General features: G+C 47.5%; 1 protein-coding gene across 2 annotated transcripts in view; it reads left to right on the forward strand.

Annotated features, from left to right (window-relative positions):
* Nucleotides 1–24,932, forward strand: part of SETD2 (SET domain containing 2, histone lysine methyltransferase) — a 64,952-nt gene extending 40,020 nt beyond the window's left edge. Inside the window, exons 12-21 of one of the 2 annotated variants that reach the window (XM_062603893.1) lie at nucleotides 601–1,239; nucleotides 11,499–11,547; nucleotides 12,101–12,284; nucleotides 15,658–16,333; nucleotides 17,343–17,477; nucleotides 18,075–18,214; nucleotides 18,870–18,981; nucleotides 23,280–23,360; nucleotides 23,491–23,592; nucleotides 24,512–24,932. In XM_062603893.1, coding sequence (XP_062459877.1) covers nucleotides 601–1,239; nucleotides 11,499–11,547; nucleotides 12,101–12,284; nucleotides 15,658–16,333; nucleotides 17,343–17,477; nucleotides 18,075–18,214; nucleotides 18,870–18,981; nucleotides 23,280–23,360; nucleotides 23,491–23,592; nucleotides 24,512–24,673 — 2,280 coding nt within the window. In that variant the 3' untranslated portion in view covers nucleotides 24,674–24,932. The remainder of the gene's footprint in view (nucleotides 1–600; nucleotides 1,240–11,498; nucleotides 11,548–12,100; nucleotides 12,285–15,657; nucleotides 16,334–17,342; nucleotides 17,478–18,074; nucleotides 18,215–18,869; nucleotides 18,982–23,279; nucleotides 23,361–23,490; nucleotides 23,593–24,511) is intronic. The other variant, XM_062603894.1, reaches the window with a different exon arrangement.
* The last annotated feature ends 553 nt before the right edge of the window (nucleotides 24,933–25,485 follow it).

Below are 25,485 nucleotides of genomic sequence, written 5' to 3' on the forward strand. Positions count from 1 at the left end.
CTTGTGGTTTGGAGGTCCCCAGTTGTTCATATCTCTTTGTGCTTAAGGTTTAGCTCCATGAGCAGCAGACTGTCTCCTTTCCACTAACACCGGTAACACTCCAGCTTCTTCTGCTGTACATGGCGCCACTGTCAAGTGAAGAAAAAGCTTTTCTCACTTGTTTGCAACCAGTTTGCAGGCTTTTTTTTGGTCAAGCTGTTCTGTTTTGAGTGCTGATCTATCCTGACATTTCTGATCAGGTTTTGTTCCATATAGCACATCTAAATGCTGCATTGTTGTATTGATTGTCCTAGGAATGTGTATGGCCACTGGTAAGTGCTTGAGCTCTTTGAAATAGGTTTAATTGCAACTGATTGCTAAATTAGTTTAATTGCTAAATGCTCACTCTTTTCCACATGCTTATGGTTTATTTGCTCTCAGCAGCAGTTCACTGCTGTAGTTTAGCCTTGAGGAGGGGCATCGTTATTTCTTACCCATGACTTGTCGCCATCATTTTGATATTTCAGTTACCTTTTTGTTAAGAAAAACAAATCATTCCAATTTGGAGATGGCTTTAAATTCTGGTGGCTCTAACAATGTGATTTTTTTCTTTGCAATTAGATTATGAAGACACTAGAGCTCCTGCCTATACCTACCAAGAACATGCTGGAGGAGAGCAAAGTGCTTCCCATTATTCAGCGCTGGGCTCAGACCAAGACTGCTGTCCCACAGCTCAGCGAAGGGGATGGCTACTCAAGTGAGAACACTTCACGGGCTCACACACCGCTCAACACGCCAGATCTTTCCACCAAGCAGAGTGGGGAAGGTGACACGGACACCCCCAAGAAGCTGGTATTTCGGAGGCTGAAAATTATAAGTGAAAACAGCATGGACAGTGCCATCTCAGATACAACCAGTGAGCTGGAAGGGAAGGAGGGCAAAGAGGACCTGGACCAGCTGGAGAGTGCCCCGATGGAGGTGTCAGAGGAGCATCAGCAGCAGGACATCAAAGCTGTCATTGATGTGCCAGTGGAGAGCAGCAAACCCCAAGCTGCAGAGCTGGAGATTGAGCCTGAAGCAGAGATCAAAGAGAGCAATGGTGCAAAGCTGGAAGAGCCCATCACGATGGAAACGCCGTCTCAAGACGAAGAGGAAGGCGTATCTGACGTTGAGAGTGAGAGGAGCCAAGAACAGACTGACAAAATTGTGGATGTGAGCGATTTGGCTACCAGGCTGCTTGACAGCTGGAAGGAGCTCAAGGTAAGAGGCACCTATCTGCAGCTACACCACCTCCGCTCTTGCTAAGGAAAATGCAGAGCTGTTTGCAGTTCAGTAAAAACGGGATTGAGTTGTCCTGTTGGTAAATGGTTGATAACTCAGATTGCCTTTCCTACACAGAAGGGCTTCTCTGAGTGCTTTCTGTATATCTCCTTTTGTTGCAAACTGCCCCGTACATGACTTTGGGTAGATTTCCAGGCATCAGTGTATTGCAAGCTGAAAACAGCAGATAATTCAGTTTAGGCATGCCACAAAGACACCTTAGTCATGAAGTTATTTTTTAGGCTGTTCAGGGGGAGGGCAGCTCTGAGGAATTGAGATTCTCTTCCAACCCAAACCATTCTGTGAAATGCCACAAGCATTTTTGGTTGAAGTGGCCCAGTATCTGTCAATGTTGAAACAAATTGATGGCCTATCTACTCCTTACTTCAGTTACCACAACATCATCAGCATTTCCTACCCTGTTAACATCTGCTGTTCATCTGCAGTGTATAGAGCCTCCAGATCCTGGTCTGCTGGCCATATCATGTTCTCTCAGTAGTAGTTGTATGGGTTAACCTCATGTTGTTTGTGGTTGGTCTTTAGACCAGGTAAATACTCAGATTTGTGGGTGTTATTTGGGCCTTTAAAGACTGCTAGAGTATGCAGATACTTATGGTTTCGATCCCATCAAGGTCTTCCTCAAGCACATATCCTCTTTAAGAGAAGAGCTCGGTGGCTGCCATCCACCATCTCTCCTCCAGAATCAGGTGTGTGGCCCTGTGCAGCATAGGTGGCCAACTTGGCCGCTCAGTCTTCAGCTGGCAGCTCTTTTGATGGGCCATAGGATGATGTTCCAGTAGCTCAACACTCAACAGTTCAGGCATTTCCTGGGGTGTCTTTATGTCTTTGGAAACCCCTTGCCCATCTGCTGCTTTTGTAGGATTATATTCCTTATATTTGAGAGCAGCAAGGGTGGGAACCTTGAAGTTGCTTTTACACTTTAATAAGTGTAAAAACTTACACTTATTTGTAATCCTCTTTTGCTGAGGATCCAGCAAAGGAATCAAAGACATTGCTGTGCTTCTGGCATGGTGTGGGTTTGATGAAAAAGGTCATGGAGGATCTTTTGCCCTTTTCTTAATCAAGTGTCTGTCCAATTTTAATCACTGGAAGTGGTTTTTAAGCAAATTTACTTTTCATGATGCAGCATGTAGCTAAAGAGTTGATTTATCCATCAAATTTGATAATAAGTAATTATTTAGAGGAGGCTAATAAAAATGGTGGGTGTTATGCATACTACGACGTCATACGCAGATGGAGACCGCAAGCTTTGTACTGTTCAGCAGCCATAGCTACAAACATCAGCATTTATAAAAACATATCTAGAGAGTTACGTAAGGCTTAAAAGAAACCTTACCTTCATCTCTGAATTTTTCAGAAAAATCAGATATTTGCTGATTGTTGGCTAGATTTCAATTTGTAGACTCTTAAAATTTGTGCGGGCCTCATGGTTTTCTTTACTGAAGTGACACTGTCAGATTGAATTTATGGTTAAATTGAAACAGCATCCTTTTCATCAGTTGCTAGTACCTGGGATTGTGTAAACTGAAAGCTAAGTCAAGTCTACACTGCTTTGCAGATAGTTTTGCTCTGGACTACCCAGCCTCAGTTTTATGTTGGTTCACTTCCAGGATGATGTGCTGTGGTGGCTAGACTTGAAACAGCACAGAAAATGTGTTGGAAACCAGTGTAAAGCTTCACCAAATGAGTGACTCCTCTGAAATGGTGGTCTGAGACCAAACTTGATCTTAGGGTGTCATTTTATCACCAGGCTTGTGTTTTCTTTTGAGCTTGGAGGAGCTCAGCCTTGGCTATCTACAGTTTGGTCGAGCTGTGGAGTCACAACTCGTCAGTGTTGCTATTTAAGGTGTGGATTCACATCTCTGTGTACTTGCTAATTAACTTCAGGTCTTTATAAAGGATGCTAATAACCTGATGCAGCACGCATATCTGGTTGTGGGGGTGGGGTTGTATCTCACAAGCTTTAGCTTTGTAGTAATCCCAGCAAATCCAACCCCAAAAAGCAGAATCATGCCATGGGTCTGTGAAAACTCATTTTTCTCACACAAAGCATTTTTGGGGAAACTGTGACCTGGGGCTTCATTCTGTCCTAGACGTTGTCATGGCACTAAGAGTTAACTGCTTCTGTCCGATTCTCACCTGTTAAGATGCCAGGTGCCACCATAGCCCAGCCTAGAGGTGGCTGATGTCTAAAAGAAAAGACTAAGCTGGCAGAGCATTGCTTTAGATGGAATGCTTTAGAACCCAGTCACCCCAGCGGCGTAAAAGCCAGGGGCCTTTTCCAGCACTTCCAAGCTTTTTAAAAGCTGTCTTTGTTTTGAGTGGTGGAACATCTGCAATAACTGGCATTGGATGGGAGGGGTGGGAGGGTCTGAAAACTCATAACTTAAGCTATGTCCTCTCCAGTCCTGCTGATGACCCCCTTGTAATTTCAACCATTTCCATCTAGCTTCTCAGGGCAGCAAGGAGCTGACCATGTGTCTCCTTTTCTCAACTCCATTTTCAACTCCGTGCTGAAGAAGGGAGAGGACATAGCGTGCATACGGTGAAGAAACGGGAAGATGGTTGGGAAGCTGGATGATGCATGAGCAATATAATAGGTGAAAAGAGGACAGAGGTGGTTAACTCATTGATGCCGACGTTATTTTGGTGTGTCCATTGCCGGCAATGGACGTCGCTCCGGGAAAATCCCAACTCCTGGCATGAAAGGATTAAGTGAGCTATCTTTTTCTATACCTCTATACACAGGACTTTTAAGTCCTCAGCTTACAGGGCTCATACACTCTGACTCCTTACCCATGAGGAGTGTTGGCCACTGCTACATACCCATCACAGCACACACTCACACTCCCCAGTGGGGTAAGTTTTCAGCCTGGGCTTGTGCATGCCGTTCCTGCCCTCCGAGGAAGCAGTGCATATCTTCTCCCATGCTGAAAACTCACTCTGAGTGGCAAGGGCTGGTTGGTGTACACAGGTGGTGGTTCAATGTGATTCTTCCAGGCACCTTAGCTCACTCCAGCCAGAGGATTGCGCTCAGGTAAGGCTCCGTGGGCTGATCTGTACAGCCAGACCCATGATGGAGGCAACACATGGTACTATGGCAAACAGACCTGGTGCTCTACCCTCCTGGCATCACAGGAACAAGTTTTAAGGTCAGCTTACAATGCGTAGTAAACTTTTCTCAACATCCTTTTGATGTCTGACATTTCAGTAGCTAAGGCTGATGGACAAGAGAGTAAGTTTGGCTTCAAGTGTAGCATGTGCTTTAATAGCATTGGTGTTTCAGGGTTGTCTGGCTGTTGGGGTTTCCTCACCATTTGTGTTGAAGCAGGGCCTTGGGGTCCTGCAGCTCTGTTACCCAAGTTGTAGGCTTCCTGTGATGACCCATTGCACATCTGAAATATGTCCCATAGAGAACCTGCGTGCTCTGCCAACTGACTAATGCTGTGTGAACACAACCAGCATGGCAGTGCTGGCTGCTGCAGAATGTTGCACTGTGCTAGTGTAGTTTGGGCACTGCTCTGCTGCAGATAGAACTGAGTTTTTGGCATCTTCCTCCACTCCTTGAGGGCAGAGGATGGGCAGACAATGCCCTCATCTTGTGGTGAGGCAGCAGGCAGGAGTTATAGTTGTGTAGTTGTGGGGATCCCCAGTCCTTGCCCTTGTGAGTTGGAGGAGAGCTTTTTAATTTCAGAAAAACTTTTTGAAAGAGCCAAGTATTTTGGGTTTAAAAGGTTTTGGTTGGACAGTTGTAGCCTCACAGGTATTTAGCAGTGACTTGGGAGTTCAAGCCTGAAGTGTTACCTCAACTTTGGCCAAGGTGGACCTTCTTTTTTTGCAGTGAAAACTCCCATTCTGTGAACTTAATCATCAACTTGAACAGAGATAGAGATACCAGAGCTTGGGTGACCCAGGCAAACTGAGCCTTTGTCTTCCTCTGAGATAGTCTTTACAAATCACGTCTGATACATCTTGATAGGATAGCCCTGTGAAGCTGCTCTTGCCCGTCCCTTTTCCTAGACAAGCCATCCTGGAGTGACTGGCTCCTGCTCCAGCACACACATAGAATCATAGAATAGTTAGGGTTGGAAAGGACCTTAAGATCATCTAGTTCCAACCCCCCTGCCATGGGCAGGGACACCTTACACTAAATCATATCACCCAAGGCCTCGTCCAACCTGGTCTTGAACACTGCTAGGGATGAAGCATTCACAGCCTCCCTGGGCAACCTATTCCAGTGCCTCACCACCCTAACAGGAAATAATTTTCTTCTTATATCCAACCTAAACTTCCCCTGTTTAAGTTTTAACCCATTACCCCTTGTCCTATCACTACAGTCTCTAATAAAGAGTCCCTCCCCTGCATCCCTATAGCTCCCCTTCAGATACTGGAAGGCTGCTATGAGGTCTCCACACAGCCTTCTCTTCTCCAGGCTGAACAGCCCCAACTTTCTCAGCCTGTCTTCATACGGGAGGTGCTCCAGTCCCCTGATCATCCTCGTGGCCCTTCTCTGGACTTGTTCCAGCAGTTCCATGTCCTTTTTATGTTGAGGACACCAGAACTGCACACAATACTCCAAGTGAGGTCTCACAAGAGCAGAGTAGAGGGGCAGGATCCCCTCCTTCGACCTGCTGATCACGCTGCTTTTGATGCAGCCCAGGATATGGTTGGCTTTCTGGGCTGCAGGCGCACGCTGCTGGCCCATGTACATCATGTGCTCTAATTAGGAGGCTTATAGTTTGTTATAACTTACAGCAAGAAATAGTTTGCAAAAACAATAGGCACTGGTGAGCAGCCAGGCTGTTGTTTGTGGTGGGTTTTTTTGGCCTTCAAGCAGGGATGTCATGGCATTAGTCCTTTCTTTTGCTCTCTTCCTTCCCTTGGCATCATGCTGGAGCTTTGTGCTCATGCAGAAGGTGTGGGGAGCTGCAGAGGGAAGGAGGGAGGGAAGCAAGGAAGAGGAGATCCAGCTCTGGCTGGTGGAGCATTGGGTATCCAGCCTGGTAGAGGACAGATTCGGTTGCATGGCATTTCTTCAGCAAATCAATGACGTAAGTTGAGAAAACTACAGAGCAGAGTTAGGTGAGACAACATGGTCTGCAGGCTGTCTTGGCTTAGAGCATTTAAGCCCTGCCAAATGTGGCAAGCTTTGGTGAGCTACAGGCGGCTTTCCAGAGTAATCCCCTTGGCCTTAGAAGAAGCATGCCTGCTCCCTGTTTGGGTGACAGAGGTTTTGAAGCACAGGTGTGTGGCTGGATTGCTGTAGAAGAGCGATCACCCCTTTGCCAGCTGTGCATCTGTTGGCACAAACACAGCCTCCATCCAGTTGCATCATTGTTTCCCTGTGCCCATTGTTGGTGTCCATTGGTCTTCTCCAGTTTTAGTCCCATTAAATCTAAAATAATAAGCAGCTAAGGGGCAGACATCTGGAGAGCATTTTCTTAGGCACAGTCTTCCGTTCCTACTGCTTTGAGTCTTGAGACTGTTCTGCAGCTCTTTTGCTTCTCCCAAGCCATGGATGGTTTTGTGTCTGCAGCTGGACAGCCTAAATCCTGGGGGATTTTTAGTTTTTAGTTCTTCTCTTTTTGTTCGTAACAGACTTACACTGCTTTTCTTTCTGTATTTAATTTTTTGTGCAACTCATTAAAAACTGTTCTGGAAGGTAGAGAGCCATTTGGACTCTGTTAGCGGCGGTTGCATTGATTTAGCAGTTATGCACGCTCAAAGCCAGCAGCTTCCGTTTCCAAAAATAAAATAGGCTTTTCTTCGGAGTTCCCCCTGGCTTGCGTCTGGTTTGACCACCATCTGGTTTTCATGGAGCGATTTTGACATACTCCTCCTTTTGTTCCTGCTTCAAAGGCTCTGCTGCCTCCCATCTTCACCAGACTGATGCTAGAGGCTCTGCAGCCCCTTGAGTAGGTCTGTAGCTGCACTCCAGCAAGACGTTGCTTTCTCTCTGCTTCATAATTGTCTTACATTTTGAGCCCCTTGGACCCTTGTTAGGGCAGTACAGTTTGATGGGGTGGATCCTGCCATTTTCTCCCTCAGTGCCTCCTGTTGCTGTTGGCGCAGCTGCATCTTTCAGAGGAAGATGCATTCTCCTACCTAAGGAGGACAGATGCTTTCTTTCTCCTTGCACATTCAACCATCATTGACCTCGAAGATTAGACTTAATTATCTCTGTTGAGCTGAAATTGCTGTATTTCTTAGTTGCACTTTGAATCTTCTGCTGCAGCTGAAGCAATGCATGGCTGGAGTGAGCAGTGCTGTGTTTATCAAATCCACTTACCGCAGAATGGCTCCTGTCCTTGTTCTATTCCCACTGACCCTTTTTTTCACTATTTTTCCATTGCACATCCTCTTGTTTAATGGGACAAATCTCTTAGGAGCTGAGAAACGTACTCCAGCTTAGCTCTTCCTTACAGTTGCCTGCTGCCTTGTCCTTTAGCTGTCCTGGCTGGTTCATCCATCGTAGAATCTCAGAATCATAGAATAGTTTGGGTTGGAAAGGACCTTAAAAGTTCATCCAGTTCCACCCCCCTGCCAAGGGCAGGGACAGCTTCCAGTTTGCACTGTCCCACCTCTCCAGCCTTTCTGGGCCCCTCTGGATGACATCCCTTCCTTCCAGCATGTCATCTGCACCACACAGCTCAGTGTTGTCTGCAAACTTGCTGAGGGTGCACTTGATCCCGCTGTCCATGCACCCACTTGTCCCGCTCCTCCTCACACCATCTTCCCTGCTGATGGGACCAGCCCTTGGGCCAGATATGGGGTGTTTTTTTGAGCATGCTGCTTTGTGGTGTGTCAGAAAACCTGTTGTTCGTGGGTGATTTGGGTCTGCAGAAGCTGCCCTCGTGGTCCGCTCCTTCCCACACAAGCCAGTAAGAGGCAAAACTATCCCTGCCACCGGACAGCGAGTAAATAGCATTATATTGGCTTTATTATCCCAACTGGGTCTTTGTGCATCCCTCCCCACCTCAAACAGTGAACTGCTGCCTTCTTTGCATCTAGTTAAAAAACACACTAGATTTGGGGTCTTTTGATCCATAGCAAACATGTAAATAAATAAGTAACAATTTAAAAAGGGCGTGTTTACAGGCTCTCATCACAGCGTATGTATCTGCAGCTGCTTCAGACTGCACGTGTTTGCTGTGTTGTGTTCATATGCCATGAAAAAGTAAAATGAGTATTTAAAAAACTAAAAATCTTGGCTAAACTAACTTCTTTTCTATAACCATCGTCAGCACTTTTGAAGTGGTTTTGTCTTGTGAGCAAAGACCACAGTGGGGTATCTTATACTTTCATTTATTTCACCAAAGGAAAGCATAGTTTCTTAGCCCACAGGGTGCATTTTTTCCTAACACATTAAGAGGGCCATTGTCAAACCTGGGATCTCTTGTTAAATCTTGTGGTGGAGGTGGATATGTAGCTAGTGAGGGATGCAGTCGGGCGCAGCTGGGCAGCCCACCAGAGACACCAATCAATTAATTTAATAAATCATTTAATTTCCATTTAGCTGTAAAAAATCAAAGGGGATTTTGTGTAGAAGATAAGCAATATATAAGGTTGAGAGTCAAGTCGAGGTAGAGCTTTGTATGTCTGACTGTAGGGAAGCTTTAAATATGCAGCTAGAAGCAGCCTTTATTCACTCCTCCACTAACATTTCAGTACATCTTTTTCTCCTCTCTGCCTTATCCATGACCCAAATTAAAGGGTATTTTAGTGCCTTAGGGAAGGTCCTCAGTGTTTTTCCCGTGAGGTGCAGTCGGTAAATGTGGCATCACATGGAGTATGAAGAATTAACGCTGTTCAGAGGGTCTGATGGTCATGGACTTGGGGAGGTAGCATTGCTGAGGTTTTGGCTTTGGGAGAGTCAGTTAATTTAGATGCTAGAAGATCACAAATGCTACAAGTCATGAGTATTAGCCTGAGTGTGTTTTAACAGTGCTGGGGGTAGGATATAGTGCAAATGGGGATCAAAAGTAGGCAGGGGCTTGGTGGCCCAGCAAAAGCTGGGTTTGGGGCTCTTGAAGGTGCAGAGGTGCGTTGGGTGTGCATCACAGAATCTTAGAACAGTTAGGGTTGGAAAGGACCGTAGGATCATCCAGTTCCAACCCCCCTGCCAGGGCCAGGGTCACACTAAACCTTGTCACCCAAGACTCTGTCCAGCCTGGCCTTGAGCACTGCCGGGGATGGAGCATTCACAACTTCTTTGGGCAGCCTGTTCCAGTGCCTCACCACCCTCACAGTAAAGAACTTCCTCCTTATATCCAATCTATACTTCCTCTGTTTAAGTTTTAACCCATTACCCCTTCTCCTATCACTACAGTCCCTAATGAAGAGTCCATCCCCAGCACCCTTATAGCCCCCCTTCAGATACTGGAAGGCTGCTATGAGGTCTCCATGCAGCCTTCTCTTCTCCAGGCTGAACAGCCCCAACTTTCTCAGCCTGTCTTCATGTGGGAGGTGCTTCAGCCCCCTGATCATCCTCATAGCCTTCCTCTGGACTTGTTCCAACAGTTCCATGTCCTTTTTATGTTGAGGACACCAGAACTGCACACAATACTCCAGGTGAGGTCTCACAAGAGCAGAGTAGAGGGAGAGGATCACCTCCTTCGACCTGCTGGTCACGCTGCTTTTGATGCAGCCCAAGATACGGTTGGCTTTCTGGGCTATGAGCGCACACTGAAGCCGGCTCATGTTCGTTTTCTCATCAAGCAACACCCTCAAGTCCTTCTCTGCAGGGCTGCTCTGAATCTCTTCTCTGCCCAACCTGTAGCTGTGCCTGGGATTGCTCCAACCCAGGTGCAGGACCTTGCACTTGTCATGGTTAAACTTCATGAGGTTGGCATCAGCCCACCTCACAAGCGTGTCAAGGTCCCTCTAGATGGCATTCCTTCCCTCCAGGGTATCAACCAAACCACACAGCTTGGTGTCATCGACAAACTTCCACTGTGTTGCTTCAGGCCCTCAGTGCTCATGAGCATGCAGGTGGTCTCAACAGCTCCCCATTCCTTCCCCTGTCTCTGTGGATCTGCTGCCCTGTAGCTGAAGGGGTCGTGGCTTGGATTGAGCTAGGTGGGCATGGCAGCACGCTGGTGGTGCAGAAAGGAGAGGATTTCCAGGGAAAAGAGAGCACTAGCAACGCCTCTGCGTCCCGCACCTCTGCTCCGGGCTCTCCTTATCCCATTTTCTTACTTCTGCCTCTTTTGATCTATGTCAAACATGTAAATAAATAAGAACAATTAAAAAAGGGCCTATTTATGGGCTCCTAGTGCCTCTTGGTACTGGAATAGCCCACAGTACATACGGTAGCATATTTGTAGATGCTTCAAATTGCAAGTGTTCACGGTGTTGTGTTCAGGCTCCATGGAATAAGTATTTTTTTAAAATTAGAATCTTGGCCGAAATTATTTTTAACTTTCAGCAGCACTTTTGAAGTGGTTTTGTCTTGTGAACAGACCACAGTGGGATTTATTGTACTTCCATTTTTTCACCAAAGGAAAATGTATTTTCTTAGGCCAAAACATGGGGCTTGATATCTTTTTCTTAGATGTATATATATATATGTGTATTTTTCTTAGCTAAAAGGTGGTATAAAAAGCATCCAGGCACCTGGGGGCTGCTTAAAGGATGGGAAAAGTGAGTTTCTTTGGTAGGTTATCTGGGACACGTTTCTTCCATGTGTTGTCCCCATGCCTGATGCTCAGGCATGATTTTCCTGCGTAGAAAAATGCTGCTTTTCCTGGATAGAAAAAAGAACCATAAAATCACGAATTTTTTGGGTTGGAAGGGACCTTAAAGCTCATCAGTTCCCACTCCCTGCCATGGGCAGGGACACATTCCACTAGACCAGGTTGCTCAAAAGCTGCATCCAACCTGGCCTTGAACACTGCCAGGGATGGGGCAGCCACAGCTTCCAGTCCAGCTGAAACCATTCCATTCTATGATTCTATGATTTATCAAACACAAAATGCTGATCAGAGGCAATATATAGAAAGCACTGTAATGATTTACCTAAAACCAGAACTTTGTGTCCAGAAACATGATTTTACTGTTTAAAATTATAATTGAATTATTAAATTATTAGTGCTGTGTTACAATTCTTGCAGCCCTGTAGATATTGGGATTGTTCTTGTGGGTAGGTGTAATGCTGACCCTGCTTGTTTGCTTTGCAGGAAGTGTACCGGATCCCGAAGAAGAGTCAAGCAGAAAAGGAGAGCAGTGGTATGTATTCACATTTTGCTGTGTATTGTTCTGCTCCTATGAAACTACTTAATTTTCCCAGTCTGGGATGTCAAGAGATGTTCTGCCTGTGTGTTCCTACTCCTTGAAAACAGTTCCTTTAAATAGGAAAGATAATCTTAGCAGTGGGTGTTGGGAAATGTAGCCCTGAGGCTGATATGGGGCGGTCTGTAACTTGTTTGAATGGAGACTCTGTTGACTACTGCTGTGTTGTTGGGGGAATTCCTGCTGGACACAAGAAGAAAAATTTTCACTATGAGAGCAATCAGCCATTGGAATAACCTCCCCAGGGAAGTGGTGACTCCTCAGCATTGGACTCTGTTAAGACTGGGCTGTACATGCTGCTGGGCCATCTAGTCTGAGTTATGCTTTGCCTAAAAAGGTTGGACCAGGTGATCCCTTGAGGTCCCTTCCATCCTCAGATTCTAGGATCCTGTGATTCTATGACTAACAGAAGCCACTGAAACTGCAGGAAGAAGGAGCTAGAAATACTCTGCATTACAGCAGTTCTCTCCCTTTTATCCATGCTCCTCAGCAGCTGACCGTGGGAGAGAGACAGCCGGCCCCAAGGACCAGACTCCTGCTCCGAAGAACCCCATCCTGAGCAGAGAGCGCGATCCTGAGAGGCAGAGCCAAAGTAAAGAGAAGAAGAGACGGAGGGACTCGATGTCCCCTCCGTCCTCAGCGTATGAGCGAGGAACAAAGAGGCCGGAGGACAGGCAAGTTGTCTGGCAGCAGTGGTGGCAGCGCTGACTGCCAGACTGGGAGTGTTGAATCTGTGATAGTCCTGGGTCAGAACACTGGGAAAAATGGTCCTGGTGATCTCTGGAAACACCCAGGATGGGTAAGGGAATTTTTTACCTCGAAGAATCCTGTTTGCATGGTGAGATGCATTCCCTGGCCTCTTGCTGTTAGGTGGCCTTTCCTCTTGGATAATCATTGTCTTCAGTCATGTTCTGGGAATTAAATGGATGTTGACAGGAATTATATCCAGCTCTCACACAGGAACAAGGGACCTCCTAATGCAAAGAGGTCTTCTGAATCCATCAAAATCTATTCCCTTCTACATCCCCTCTCCTGAGTATGTTTGGGGATTATTCTGGACTTGAACTTAGAAGAAGCCTAAGCATATAGAAAAGCTATCAGTGCATAAGTCAAACAGGATTTCTAAACCAAAACAACTTCCTTGACCAAATTAAGATCCCCCAAAATCAGTGAGTGCAAGGGAAGGCTCTGGGGACACCTTACAGGAGCTTCCAGTGCCTAAAGGGGCTGACAAGAAAGCTGGAGAGGGGCCTTTGACAAGGGCAGGTGGGGACAGGACAAGGGGGAATGGCTTTAAACTGACAGAGGGGAGACTGAGATGAAATGTGAGGAAGAAGTTCTTCCCTGTGAGGGTGGTGAGGCCCTGGCACAGGTTGCCCAGAGAAGCTGTGGCTGCCCCATCCCTGGCAGTGTCCAAGGCCAGCTTGGACAGGGCTTGGAGCAACCTGGTCTGGTGGAAGGTGTCCCTGCCCTTGGCAGGGGGTTGAAACTGAATATTGGTTCCCTTCAGACCCAAACCATTCGAGGATTCTGTGATTTTTACTTTGTGTTTCTTTTTTGTGGGTGCTCTGTTGCCCCATGGATTCCCACCTACCCTGCAAGTGATGGATACAAGGGAACGTGGGGACTTCAAATTTGCTTACATCTTATTACAAAAAGGCTTTTTAAACACGGGTTGTCTGGGGAAGGCAGGCACAGAGTCTGTAAGCTCCAGTGAAGGTGTAAAATATTTCAGGTTGCAGTGCGCACAGATGCTGAATATAAAGTAGAAAATAAAAGTAACCATTTTGTGTTGTGTTAGCATGAGTTGTGCCCTTCTACGTTAAATACTTCTGCTAACCAGGTCTGGTGGGATGCGTGTTTAGAAAAGCAAGGGCTAGATAACTGAAATACAGACACCTTTTGTCTTAGTGAGTTGGCCAGTTCAAGGAGCAAGCAATAAGAGAAAATATTTTTAGCTATTAGCTGTTCTCCCATATCTGAAGTGAGAATCAGATCGGTTCAGTGACCCTGGCAGCCACCCAAAGCTCCTTTTCCTGTAGGTTCAGACCATTGCTTTTAGAGTGCCTGAGCCTGTGCTGGCTCCCAGGGTTATTCCCTAGGGCCCTAGGAGCATTTGGCTGGGCAGAGCCAAACCCTCCTGAGGCCAGAGGAATGATAGAGGTGGCAGTTGTGGCAGGGCTGGCCCAAGGCAATGCATGAATTAGCAGCTGCTTGTTAGCAGATACCCATTTTCCTCCCTCAAAAGTTGCTTCTTAAGAGAAGGAAAGCATTTCATGTCTTGCATTACAGGGAGACCTCAAATCATGTTAAAGGCAGTAAGAATACCAAGGAATTTCCTTTAAAGAAGTCAGTTTTCTGCTGTCCCTCTTAAATAGGATCTAAAGCCACTTACTAATTAGGGAACAATTGGTGGTGAGTCAGCCAGGCGAGGAAACTTCTGTCCTCTTACTGAGCTGTGCTGGGAAAGTTTAAAACATCTGGGTTAAAAAAAAATTGGATGTAAATCTATACTACTGTAATTAGCCATTTGGAGGATGGAAACACCACTGAGGTCTGGGGATGGACATGGAGCTGAGTAGCAGCGGTGTGTTGAGAGATATGAAGAAGAATGTAATAAATAGTGTATTTTTTTGTGTTACTTTAAACAGAGCAACCTATTTGGTGGGCAAGGAGTTGCCCACTCTGGCTCTTCCCTCCTGTGGCCATGTCCTTGTCGGTGAGTGGTGCCCACAGGCGGAAGGACCGAGGTGCTGGCATCCTTCTCTTTACTCGACTGTCCCCTTTGTATTTGTTCCATGAAGGGTTTAATAAGACAAAATAATAGGTGAAGAGAGGAATAAATACCCAAGTATCGCTGGCATGCTCGACACTAAACCAGCCCAAACCGTTCTACAATTCTAAGCCCTCAGTTTTCTTCTGTCCATCCCTTCATGCTGGCTGCTTCTCGTGTAAACTCTCCAGGCAGTGCCAGGAAATGCTTTAATTATTGAAATTGAACCCTTCACGTCAATAAGGTTCACATTAACGGATCCTTGCAGCTACTCTGGGAACGCCAGGATACATCTTAAATGTATGTGTTGGTAGCAGTGTGCTTTTGATATGTAAATGGAACGCATGAACGTTGAGAGACTGTATAGACAATATGCTGGATGCTTTGTAGAATCCATTATATTAGGGCTGCAAAGCATTTTTGGTCATAATCCCTGTTTTACCACACTCATAACTTCTCAAAATACCCACCTTTGATCTGAAATTTTCCTTGGTTGAGGTCTGATCAAAGTCCTTAGGCTTTTTTTCTTTAACTCCTTGGAAAAATCCCTCCAGCTGCTCTGCGTCTTGGGATGAAAATCCTTATTTGTAAAAAAAGAATTTAAAAAAACCCATCCACACTTTCATTATTTTTTAAGCTGGATCTGCGGTCTAGTAAATAGCATACTCTAAACAGAAATGTGCTATTTGTTCTTCAGAAACATGCCTGTGTCTGCAGCTCCAGTGTGGTCCTTAAACAAGAAAGGTGGGGTGCTGCCCTAGTCTGGGAGGTGCAGGTGCTGTGGTGTAATCTGTACCTTCTGTTCGGAGAGCCTCTTCCAAAACCTTCTGTGTTGGTCCTGCCTTGGAAAACTGTGGCAGAGGGTCACAGACACTCAGCCCTTTTGGGAGACATCCTGCTTATTCTACCCTCTCCTCAGGTTCCCTCTTGGCCCTGGAGATGTTACCTCCCCTCTCTGGGTATCTCAGTGCTGCCTAGCCAGTCCCTCAGACAACTTCTGCTGCATTTTTGCGTCTCTGTTAGCTTCAGCACCAACCTAAGTTGATAAATCCAGTGCTACCTAGCTCATCTTCTGCCCTGGCTCCTTGCTTGAGGAGTTGCTATGTATGGTTGGTCAAGCAGCTGAAAACAAATGAATGTTTTTAGCAATTGATGTTTCTCTTGGGCATTTGGTCTCCCCCAGGTCTACCACTGTCAGTGGTGGCCTTTTTGCTGCTGGAGCCCTGGGCCTGCAGTTTTCTGGGGTCTCACAAAACCTTTTCTGTCCCTCCCAGGTATGACACGCCAGCATCTTCGAAGAAGAAAGTCCGGCTTAAGGATCGCAACAAGCTGTCCACGGAGGAGCGCAGGAAACTGTTCGAGCAGGAGGTTGCCCAGCGGGAAGCCCAGAAACAGCAACAGCAACTGCAAAACCTGGGAATGACATCACCCCTGCCCTACGACTCCATGGGCTACAGCACGCCCCACCACAGCTTTATTGGCTACCCACCTGGCTACCCCATGCAAGCCTATGTAGATCCCAGCAACCCCAATGCTGGCAAGGTGCTGCTGCCCACACCCACCATGGATTCCATGTGCTCGCCAGCGGCGTATGAGCACCCGCAGACTTTGGTTGGGCACACGGTGGAACCAGCCCTCACAACTTCTCAGCCGGTACCAGTAGTCCAACATGTAGCAACAACGATGGAGGTTACAACTCCGCAGTATGTAGCACAAAGCGATACCGTGGTCCATCAAGAACCCAATGTGGCCGTCCTGCCTGTGGCCACGTCAGGACCAGTTCAGAGCCAGAGCTATGGGGTCTGGGATTCCAGCCAGCAGACTGTAGCTGTCCAACAGCAGTACTCACCAGCCCAGTCCCAACCAGCCATATATTACCAAGGGCAGACTTGTCAGACAGTTTATGGTGTGACATCCCCCTACTCGCAGACGACCCCACCTATTGTGCAGGTAATTTCCATTTCAGGCAAGGCCTGCAAAACAAAGGGTACCATCCTGCAGCCAGGAAAAACACTGTTTTCTCACTCTTTGCTAGTGCTCTTAATATTAGAGCACCCTACTTTGTGCTGATACTAAGCTGCAGTAGCACTTCTCGCATAACTTCCCATCTCAGAATATGAGAAAAGCACATTTAGGTATTTTTTGTGTACAAACACTATAGATTCATAAAAACATAGGATCCCAGAATGGTTTGGGTTGGAAGGGATGTTAAAGCTCATCCAGTTCCAACCCCCTGCCATGGGCAGGGACACCTTCCACTAGACCCATTTGCTCAAAGCCCTGTCCAGTCTGGCCTTGAACAATTCGAGGGATGGGGCATCCATTATATCTATATTGGATATATGTATAATATATATTTTATATAATATATAGTTGTTAGGTTCAAGCAGGAGTTTATGTCTTGTTGAGATTTTTTTTAATCTGTTTATAAAAGTTTGTTTCTTTTTGATTGTTGATTCTGGTGAATGGATATTTCTGGGTAAGAGCTTCCACTGTCACTGACCAAGTAAGCAGTAGAACATGGAGGTGTGAGCTCGCCTTCTGTTGGCTTTTGGAAGTGGGGTCTGGAGCTGCCAGCTCTTGTATGACTTAAACCAAGCAAAATACCCAACAGATCAACCTTCTTTATCTGTTTTCTCTGAATTACATGTCCTCTTCCATCAGGCTCAGCCTGGAGCTCCAAATGGCCACGCTAAAGTGCTTTATCCTTCTGCTTTTTCTTTGCTAACAAGTGTCTTGCCAATGCCTAATCCTTCCTGAAATCAAGATGTAGGCAATTGTACGACTCTGGGATACTTGATTTGGCTTGGATATTATCTTCCAGTAGTCCTCGAGTACTGTTACCCTCTTCTTGCTTTCACTATCTGATTTCCAGCAAGGGAAGCTGTACTGTGTCCTCTAAAAAGGGGTTTTGTTTGGTAAAGCAACCTGATTGATGATTCCTCATGCTCCTTTTCAGAGTTACGCCCAGCCAGGTCTCCAGTACATTCAAGGCCAACAGATTTACACAGCTCATCCACAGGGAGTCATAGTGCAGCCACCAACAGCAGTAACAACCATTGTCGCAGCTGGGCAGCCTCAGCCCATCCAGCAGGTAGGGCTTGGAGGGTCAAAAGGGATGGGGAATGTTCCTCTACATCTGCTTTGGTCTGGCTTTGGGAGTCATGTAGAGCTATGATTCCCCGTAGCTTCTGGATGCTGTTAAGGTAGTGGTACTAGCCAGAGGAGTTTCCCATATGGCAGCATGCTGGTACTCTTTGGGATGCTGTCCTCCAGGCTGAATGTTGGCATCAGACACATTATTGGGTGCTTTGAGCCCAGATCTTCTTGTGTTCAGGCTTTCTTTCAGCGCATCAGGAGAAGGCTGTGTATGGGTGGCCATGTGGAAGTTCCATGACCTGCTTTTGGTGCTGAAACACTTCCATCAGAACTGGTGGTTTTGGCATCCACCACAGAGAATTTAAAAGCACAGGTAGCAAAGTGGCTGTTATTACAAGCTCAGGATGTGGTCAAGTGGATAATTGTGGTATTTGATGAAGAACTAGGGGGAGATAATGTCCTTGCTGCTTCTTGGGCAAACACTAGTGTTGTTCTTAAGGCTTACCTTCAATAGAGTCTTTGTTGTGTTGGAATGAGCTGTCAGGGCTGTTCTGACATGTTTTATTCTTTGTCCCTTTTGTGCTGTTCTTAGCCAGAGCTAGTGGTGACCAATAACCTCCTGGACTTGCCTCCACCGTCCCCTCCAAAACCCAAAACAATCGTCCTCCCACCCAACTGGAAAACAGCCCGAGATCCCGAGGGGAAGATCTACTACTACCATGTGGTAACGAGGTAAGCATGGTAATGAGGTGAGCATAATAACAAGGTGAGTGTGATGATGGCTTCAGGGCTAGAGTTTGAGATATTTCTGCAGAAATGGTGCTTCATGCGCACAGGGAGCCAAAGAGCTCTTGTATGTTTAGCCTCTTCTATTGTATGCCTGAGCTTCCTGGCATCCACTCATCCATCCTTTCAAACTCCTGCTCATTCCTGTGGCCTTTCTCTTGATCTTTGGTGTGTGTTCGTTCCACAGTGAAATACCTGTGGCTGTACATTTGGCTTCAGGTGCCGAGGGCTGACCCTTGCTCTGCAAGAAAACATTTCCCAGGGTCTCTGCTGTGATGTCTCCCATCTTTCATGCTAGAATTGCCAACCTTCTTTATTTCCTGCCCGTGATGAGCTTTCCTTGATTCCACATTGTCACCAGTAATAGAAAAATAGTGCAAATTCCCTTTTGAAGTTCTTGCTTGGCTTTAGCCTTCTCCAACTCAGAAGCCTACTCAGCTTATCATTAATAGCAAAATGGGGCCATGTGTTACACCCATGTAGAAGAGTTTTGATGACTGATGGAGATCAGATGTCCCAGTTGATGGGACAATTAATAAGCAGGTACCAGTTACTTTAAAGAGGGTGACAGTGGTCTGTCTGTCTGTCTGTCTTCCTCCAGGCAAACCCAGTGGGATCCTCCTACCTGGGACAGCCCAGGTGATGATGCCAGCCTTGAACATGAAGCTGAAATGGACCTTGGGACCCCAACTTATGATGAAAACCCCATGAAGGTAAGTGCAGGGTCAGGAAGGAGAAACAGACCATGGGGACAATCCTGTGCTGTGGAGCAGGAGCAGCAAATGCCAGGGCTGTTGCTGAGGTTGGGTCAGCATTACATGTACCCCACCAGCATTCGCTGCCCAGCAGGAAAAGGAGCCAATAGTCGCAGCACCTCGAGGATCCATAAAAATGCGAGTGTCCTGGGGGTGCTGCGGGTTCATAGATCCCTTTGGCAAGCTTCGGGCTTAGTAGTGTGCAACAACGCTGTGCTGCGCTGCTCTGGCTAATGCCTCCTTTCATTGTGCTCAGGAAGAGCATTAAAACCTGCCCTTGTGCAGCTTCATGAGCGCCCCAGATGACTCAAGCTGAAAGAACAACAAATATTCTTCATTAGCCTGTTTTCTGCAGCACGTTTTGCTTCTGTGGGAAGGGTTTACCCTGCGTTCGCCTTGAGTTGATCGTGGTTTATTTGCACTTGTTGCTTCTGGGTTTGGGTTACAGATTGCTGTTGAAGGATATCAGCATGCAAAGGAGCACATGAGATCCTGTTAATCAGAGACCTTCATTTTAGGCTTTAAGGCGAGGTTTTCTTAATAGCTATAAATTGCATCCCCATGTAAGGATGTGCTGCTCTAGCTGTACAAGCTAAAACGTAGTGGTATGGACCAGCCTGGAGATACTGGGAAACTTCCTTGGGATGCTGAGAAGAAGGTTGGGCTCTTCTGAGTGAGAAAAGAGAGTTGTGCTGCAGCTTTGCAGCTTGGGAGTCTTTTTACTATGGACTGTAGAGGATCTCAGCAGTGCCTGTAGCTGCAGAGGGAGCAAGGAAAGATGCTTCTGTAAGTGCAGGCAAGTGTTTATGTGCCAGATTCAAAACTTTAAGGGTAAAAAAGAGTGCTGAGGAGTGGAGCAGTGCTTGAAGGGCTTCACCTTAGGGCAAACATGAGCTGGCTGCATCTCCCAGGAGTCTTTTGCTGCTCACTCAAAACACCAAATCCCTGTTTTCCGGTGAAAAACTTCTCTGAAGCCATCAATATCTCATTCCTAGATTAAGATGGACCGCACAGCGTTGGCTGACCTTACGGTGATGTGGTTCTTACTCAGTGTAGAGCTTTAAATCTTGTTTCTTCTCAGCCAGGATGGCCTGAAGGTTGGGTTTTTCCCACTCATGGAAATAACATTGAATTCCCCTGTGGTCTTAGCTCGCTCACTGCCGCCTCCGTAACGATGCTTCCACCCTGAAATCACAGCCACATTCCCAGGATTTTTTTACACGCCTCCTCCTCACCCCGCACCTTTTCCATGAGGGATTAAACCCACCGGCATTGTGGCTCCGACCATCTGACAGCTGCTGCTGCTATTCCTGGTGTCCCCCGGCTGCGTGGCACCGGCAAAATCCTTGCAGTGGCGGTGCCTGGGGTATTTTATTTCCTCCAGAGCCCTCTTCCGAGCATCATCTGCTCCCTTCTTGATACCCTCCAAGCCCCAGCATCGCCACGCCTGGTGTCAGTGGTGGGTGAGCTTGCCTGGTGCTCACACGCTGATACAAGGATTTTGATGGAAAGGCACAAGAGGTGCGTGAAGCCACGCTCATTATTTCCCTGTTTTCTCCCTTGGAAAAGGGGTTTCATGAGAGGGGGCCCGAGGAGCACTCAGGGAGGCTGACACTAACACAGGGCTGGAAAAAAAAAAGATGGAAAAAGCCCAGATTTATTGCATGAATGTGTTAGTGTCTCCTTATTTGTTTCTTGCTCTTCTCCCACCATGGCTGTTTTTTCCCAGGTTTTCTCCCACCAATGCTGTTTTTTCAGGCTGGTTTTTCCCTTACATTTTTGCTGACTTCTCCATCCCCAGCTTTTAATCCCGAGCAGGGCTGATCAATGTGAATACCACAATTCTGGGGGCTTTCTCTGTGTTACAGTTTTCCTAGCGGGCAGCGTGGCCCTGGATTAGGGGAATGCTTTGGAGGAGCTATAGGGGAAGCACTGTGGTCATGTCCACAGAGGCTGAAGTCCTTTGATAATCTCAGTCTCACTATTACCAAACTAACCCCCGCATAGAAAATCACTCCTCCTTTGTGCTGTCTTAGGGGAATTAAGAGAAACTGAGGTGTGCTGGAGATGCTGGGGAGATGCAGAAGGGCCTGGTGATGGAGAAGGTCCCGGGGATGGTGAAGGTCTTGGTGATGGAAGGTGGCAGGGCTTGATGATGCCGCCACTGTGCTAGCACCGGAGCCGGTGCCATGCTGGGAGCCAGCAGGGAGCCATCTGCTCCCTATCACTGGCCTTTTGATGTTGCTGCCTGAGCCCGGGGCAGGGAGTGAGGAGCTTTGATGTGCAGCCAGCCCAGAGACACACCATGGCTTGCTCAGGACAGCCCTGGGCAGTAAAACCTCCCTGTCAAGGGTTGATTTAAACCCCACAGTGGTTTGCTCACGGGATTCTGCAGCTCTGCCCTCCAGCCTCAGCCAGGCACGTCTTTGGGATTTGAAAGGGGTGGGATGGCTGGATCCTGCTTTTTTCAGTGTTAAGTACTTTTAAAAAATGGTGGTTTTTAGTTAAAAGCCACCTCCAAAGAGCAAATCTCCCCCAGCTTTTCAAGCCTTTAACAAGCTGGTTTGCTGTCTCCATCTTTAAAATCCAAGTCAGGATAACCTGCCATACACAAACCTCTCCTGAAAAACAGCGCCAGAGGAGAGATCCTGCTTTCCAGTTTCTTAGAAGCTGAGAAGGTCGCAGGGCTGGAAGACAAAGCCCACAGGGCTGGCATGAGTGGATGCTCGCTGGGGTGCAGCTGCTGTAATTTCCACTCCGTTAACACAGGCAGCAAATTAAGTCAGCCATGTTTGTGCTCTGTGGGATTAGTACTTAGAGGAACAGTCAGAAATCCCTGTAAAATTCACCTTTATCCTTCCATGATCGTCTGTAGCTAAGGAGAGGTGGTAGATACACCATCCCTGGAGATGCTCAAAGCCAGACTGGATGTGGCTCTAGGTTACTGATCCAGTTGTCACTGCAGGAGGGTTGGACTAGATGACTTCTGAACATCCCTTCCAACACAAACCATTCCATGATTCTGAAATCCACTGTAAATCCTCGCTGGCAGAGTCCCAGCCATTGCAGTGCTTTCAGCACGAGGTTCCACTGGTGTGCTTGCGTGCCCGCTCCAGTTCTGCTGGAGCCATGGCCTTGGTTAACAGAATGAATACATGTTGCTCCATCAGCCCACAGAGGGGGGTTAAGGCAGTGTTCCCCTCACCTGGGTGTGCAGCTGGGCTGGATCCGTCCCTGCAAATGATTGTTGTGCTGGTAATTTGGAGATGAATGGGGAGGGGACAGCCTATGCTTCCCCCTTATCTCCAGGTAAAGATAATTCCCCCCACAGTAGGGCTGCCACTCCCGCCACCCCCTCCAGAACAGCCCTGCTCCCCAGGACCAGCTCACACCCTTTTTCAAGCTTTTTTTCCCCAAAGAAAACAAGGGCGAGGAGTGGGCCCTGCATCTCCCAGGGGGTTGTGCTCCCAGCCCAGCAGTGTGGCTGGAGCACGCTGGGAAGCACTCTGGGACTGGGCTGGGGAGCACTCTGGGTGTGCTGGCACTGGGCAGGAGAGCGTACCAGGATCAGGCTGGGAAGTGGGCTGGTACTGGGCTGGAGCACTGGGCTAGGGAGCATGCCAGGATCAGGGTGGGGAGTACACCCGCACTGGGCTGGGAAGCTCATGGGGAGCAGGCTGGGAACCATGCCTGGATTGAGGTAAGGAGCATGCCAGCATCCGGCCAGGAAGTACACTGGCACTGAGTTGGGAAGTGTGTCAGGACTGGGTAGGGAAGAACACTGGGACTTGGCTGGGAAGCTTACCAGGAGCAGGTTGGGAAGTGTGCCTGGATTGGGCTGGAGAGCATGTGAGCATTGGGCTGGGAAGCTCACTGGGACTGGGCTGGGAATTTTGTTGGGAATGGACTTGGAAGTGTGCTAGGACTGACTGGGGTGGAAAGCATGCCGGCAGTGGGAGGGGAAGCTCACCGGGACCAGGCTTGGAAGGGTGCCTGGATTGGGCTAAAGAGAGTGCTGCTGGATAGCATGCTGGGACCGGGCTGGGAAGTCTACCAGGACCAGGACCAGGACCGGTGCGTGTTGGCACTGGGCGGGAAGTTCACTGGGACAAGGCAGGGAAGTGTGCGCTGCCTGCCTGGCTGTGGGGCAGGGTTGGGCAGGAGGATTACTGTGCTCAAGGTGGGGACAGGGATGGATGATCCCGGCTCACTCCGGCCAGAATCGAACATCCTCTTCTTCCTTCCCTCCATTCTAGTCTTCCAAGAAGCCCAAGACAGCGGAAGCGGACACATCAAGCGAGCTGGCCAAGAAGAGCAAGGAGGTGTTCAGGAAAGAAGTGAGTGTCCCCAGTGCTGGGGGGGGGGGGGTGTCTGTCACCATCCAGGGGGTCACTGGGTCCTCAGGGCCACTTTGCCCTGGGGCTGGTGAGCGCGGGCAGGGCCAGATCCTGTTCTCCTCTGGTGCAGATGTCGCAGTTCATCGTGCAGTGCCTGAACCCGTACCGCAAACCCGACTGCAAGGTGGGGCGCATCACCACCACCGAGGACTTCAAACATCTGGCGCGCAAGGTGAGGACACGTGGGGACACGTGGGGATGGCCCCTTCATCCCTGGGGCGGCTGTGTCACCCCTTCTGCCATGCGTCTGGGAGGATAAGGGAAGGAACATAGTGGTGTTGGGGGAATCGGCTGATGTTTGGGGAATAATAGGGAATATTGGAGGGGGAAGTAGGTAACATTTGGGGAATTATAACAAAACAGTTTTGGGAATAATAGGAAATATTTGGGGAATATTTGTGGGGAAAATAAGCAAGTATTTGGGAATAATAGGAAATATTAGGGGACTATTTGGGGAATAATAGGAAATGCTTGGGGAATATTGGAGTATTTAGTGAAAACAGCAAGTATTTTGGCAATATTTAGGGAATATTGGGGGGGATATTTGGCGATTAATAGGAAATGCTTAAGGAATTGGAGTATTTGGTGAAAATAGCAGGTCTTTGCATAATATTTAGGGAATATTGGGGGAATATTTGGGAAAAAATATTAGGGGAACAGTAGGAAATATTTAGGCGATATTGGGGACATGTGGGGAATATTGGGAATATTTGGGGAAAAAAATGGGGACTAATGGGGAATATTTAGGGAATATTTGGGGGAAATAGATACTTACAATAATAGCAAATATTTGGGGAATATTGGGGAATACTTGGGAAAGTAGCAAATAGTTGGGAAATAATAGCAAAATAACTTGGGGAATAGCTGGGGACTAATAGCCAATATTTGAGGAATATCAGGAAATACGTGGGGAATATTGGGCAATAATAGGAAATGTTTAGGGAATAATAGCGAATATTAGGGAATAATGGTGAATAGTTGGGGAATAATAGCAGAATGTAGGGGGTGGTAACAGAATAGCTTAGGGAGTCCCCAGGACGTGCATTATTGGGAATAATGGTGAGTATTCCCTGCCTTCCTCTCCCCTGCAGCTGACTCACGGAGTCATGAACAAGGAGCTGAAATACTGCAAGAACCCGGAGGACCTGGAGTGCAACGAGAACGTGAAACACAAGACGAAGGAGTACATCAAGAAATACATGCAGAAGTTCGGGGCCATCTACAAACCCAAAGAGGACACGGACCTGGAGTAAGCTCCGCCTCGGCCGCGCCGAGCCCCAGGATACCCCAACTCCGCCAGGATTCACCCCATTAAACACCAACCTGTGCATTTCCTCCTTTGATTTCGCTTTGATTTTCATCAGAGAAAGGAAATAAACTCGGTTCCCTGCGGCGGGAGTGGTTCATGCTGCCGGGTCCGAGCCGGCTCCCTCACCCCGGCGCTGCCATCGGGCGCACCACCAACCTCTGTATTATATTTTAACCTGTATGTGAATATATGGATAATTTTTCCTTTGTTTTCCCTTCCCCCCCCCTGCTTCTAGCCCAAGATGTGCCGATCCCACGGGAACACTTTGTAAGGATAGTTTGGGGGTTTCTTACTTCTTGGCTTTTTATTTCATTTCTTGGTTGGTTCCTCGGTTTTACTTTTGGTTCCGCGAGGTTTAATCTCTTCTCCTTGTAAATAGTGCGGAGCGGGGCTGCCCCGGGGTTTGCGGCAGGCCTCGTGCTATGTTGATAAGATTGATTTTACTGCTTCAATCATTTTACTTTATCCAATTTTTACGAAACTTTTTATGTAAAAAAAAAAAGGAAAAAAAAAAGGAAAAAAAAATTAAATAAAAATTAAAAATGACAAAAAATCAACACCGGCCCCGGACCCAAAAGAGGTTTGGCATGGCCGGGGGTGGGGAGGAACCTACCAGTGGCACCGGTAGGTTAGACCCCCCCAGCAGCGTTAGCATCCCCAGGGGAGAAACAGGATGGGGTTTTGGGGTGACCCAGCTCAGGGCAGGGATGCCCATGTGTGTTTTGGGGCTGAAATGGCTCTTTTCTGTCAAACAGT

This window comes from Pezoporus occidentalis, unplaced genomic scaffold (assembly GCF_034315485.1).
Source record: "Pezoporus occidentalis ecotype Australia unplaced genomic scaffold, CSIRO_AGI_Poc_V1 ctg82, whole genome shotgun sequence".
NCBI lineage: Eukaryota > Metazoa > Chordata > Aves > Psittaciformes > Psittacidae > Pezoporus > Pezoporus occidentalis.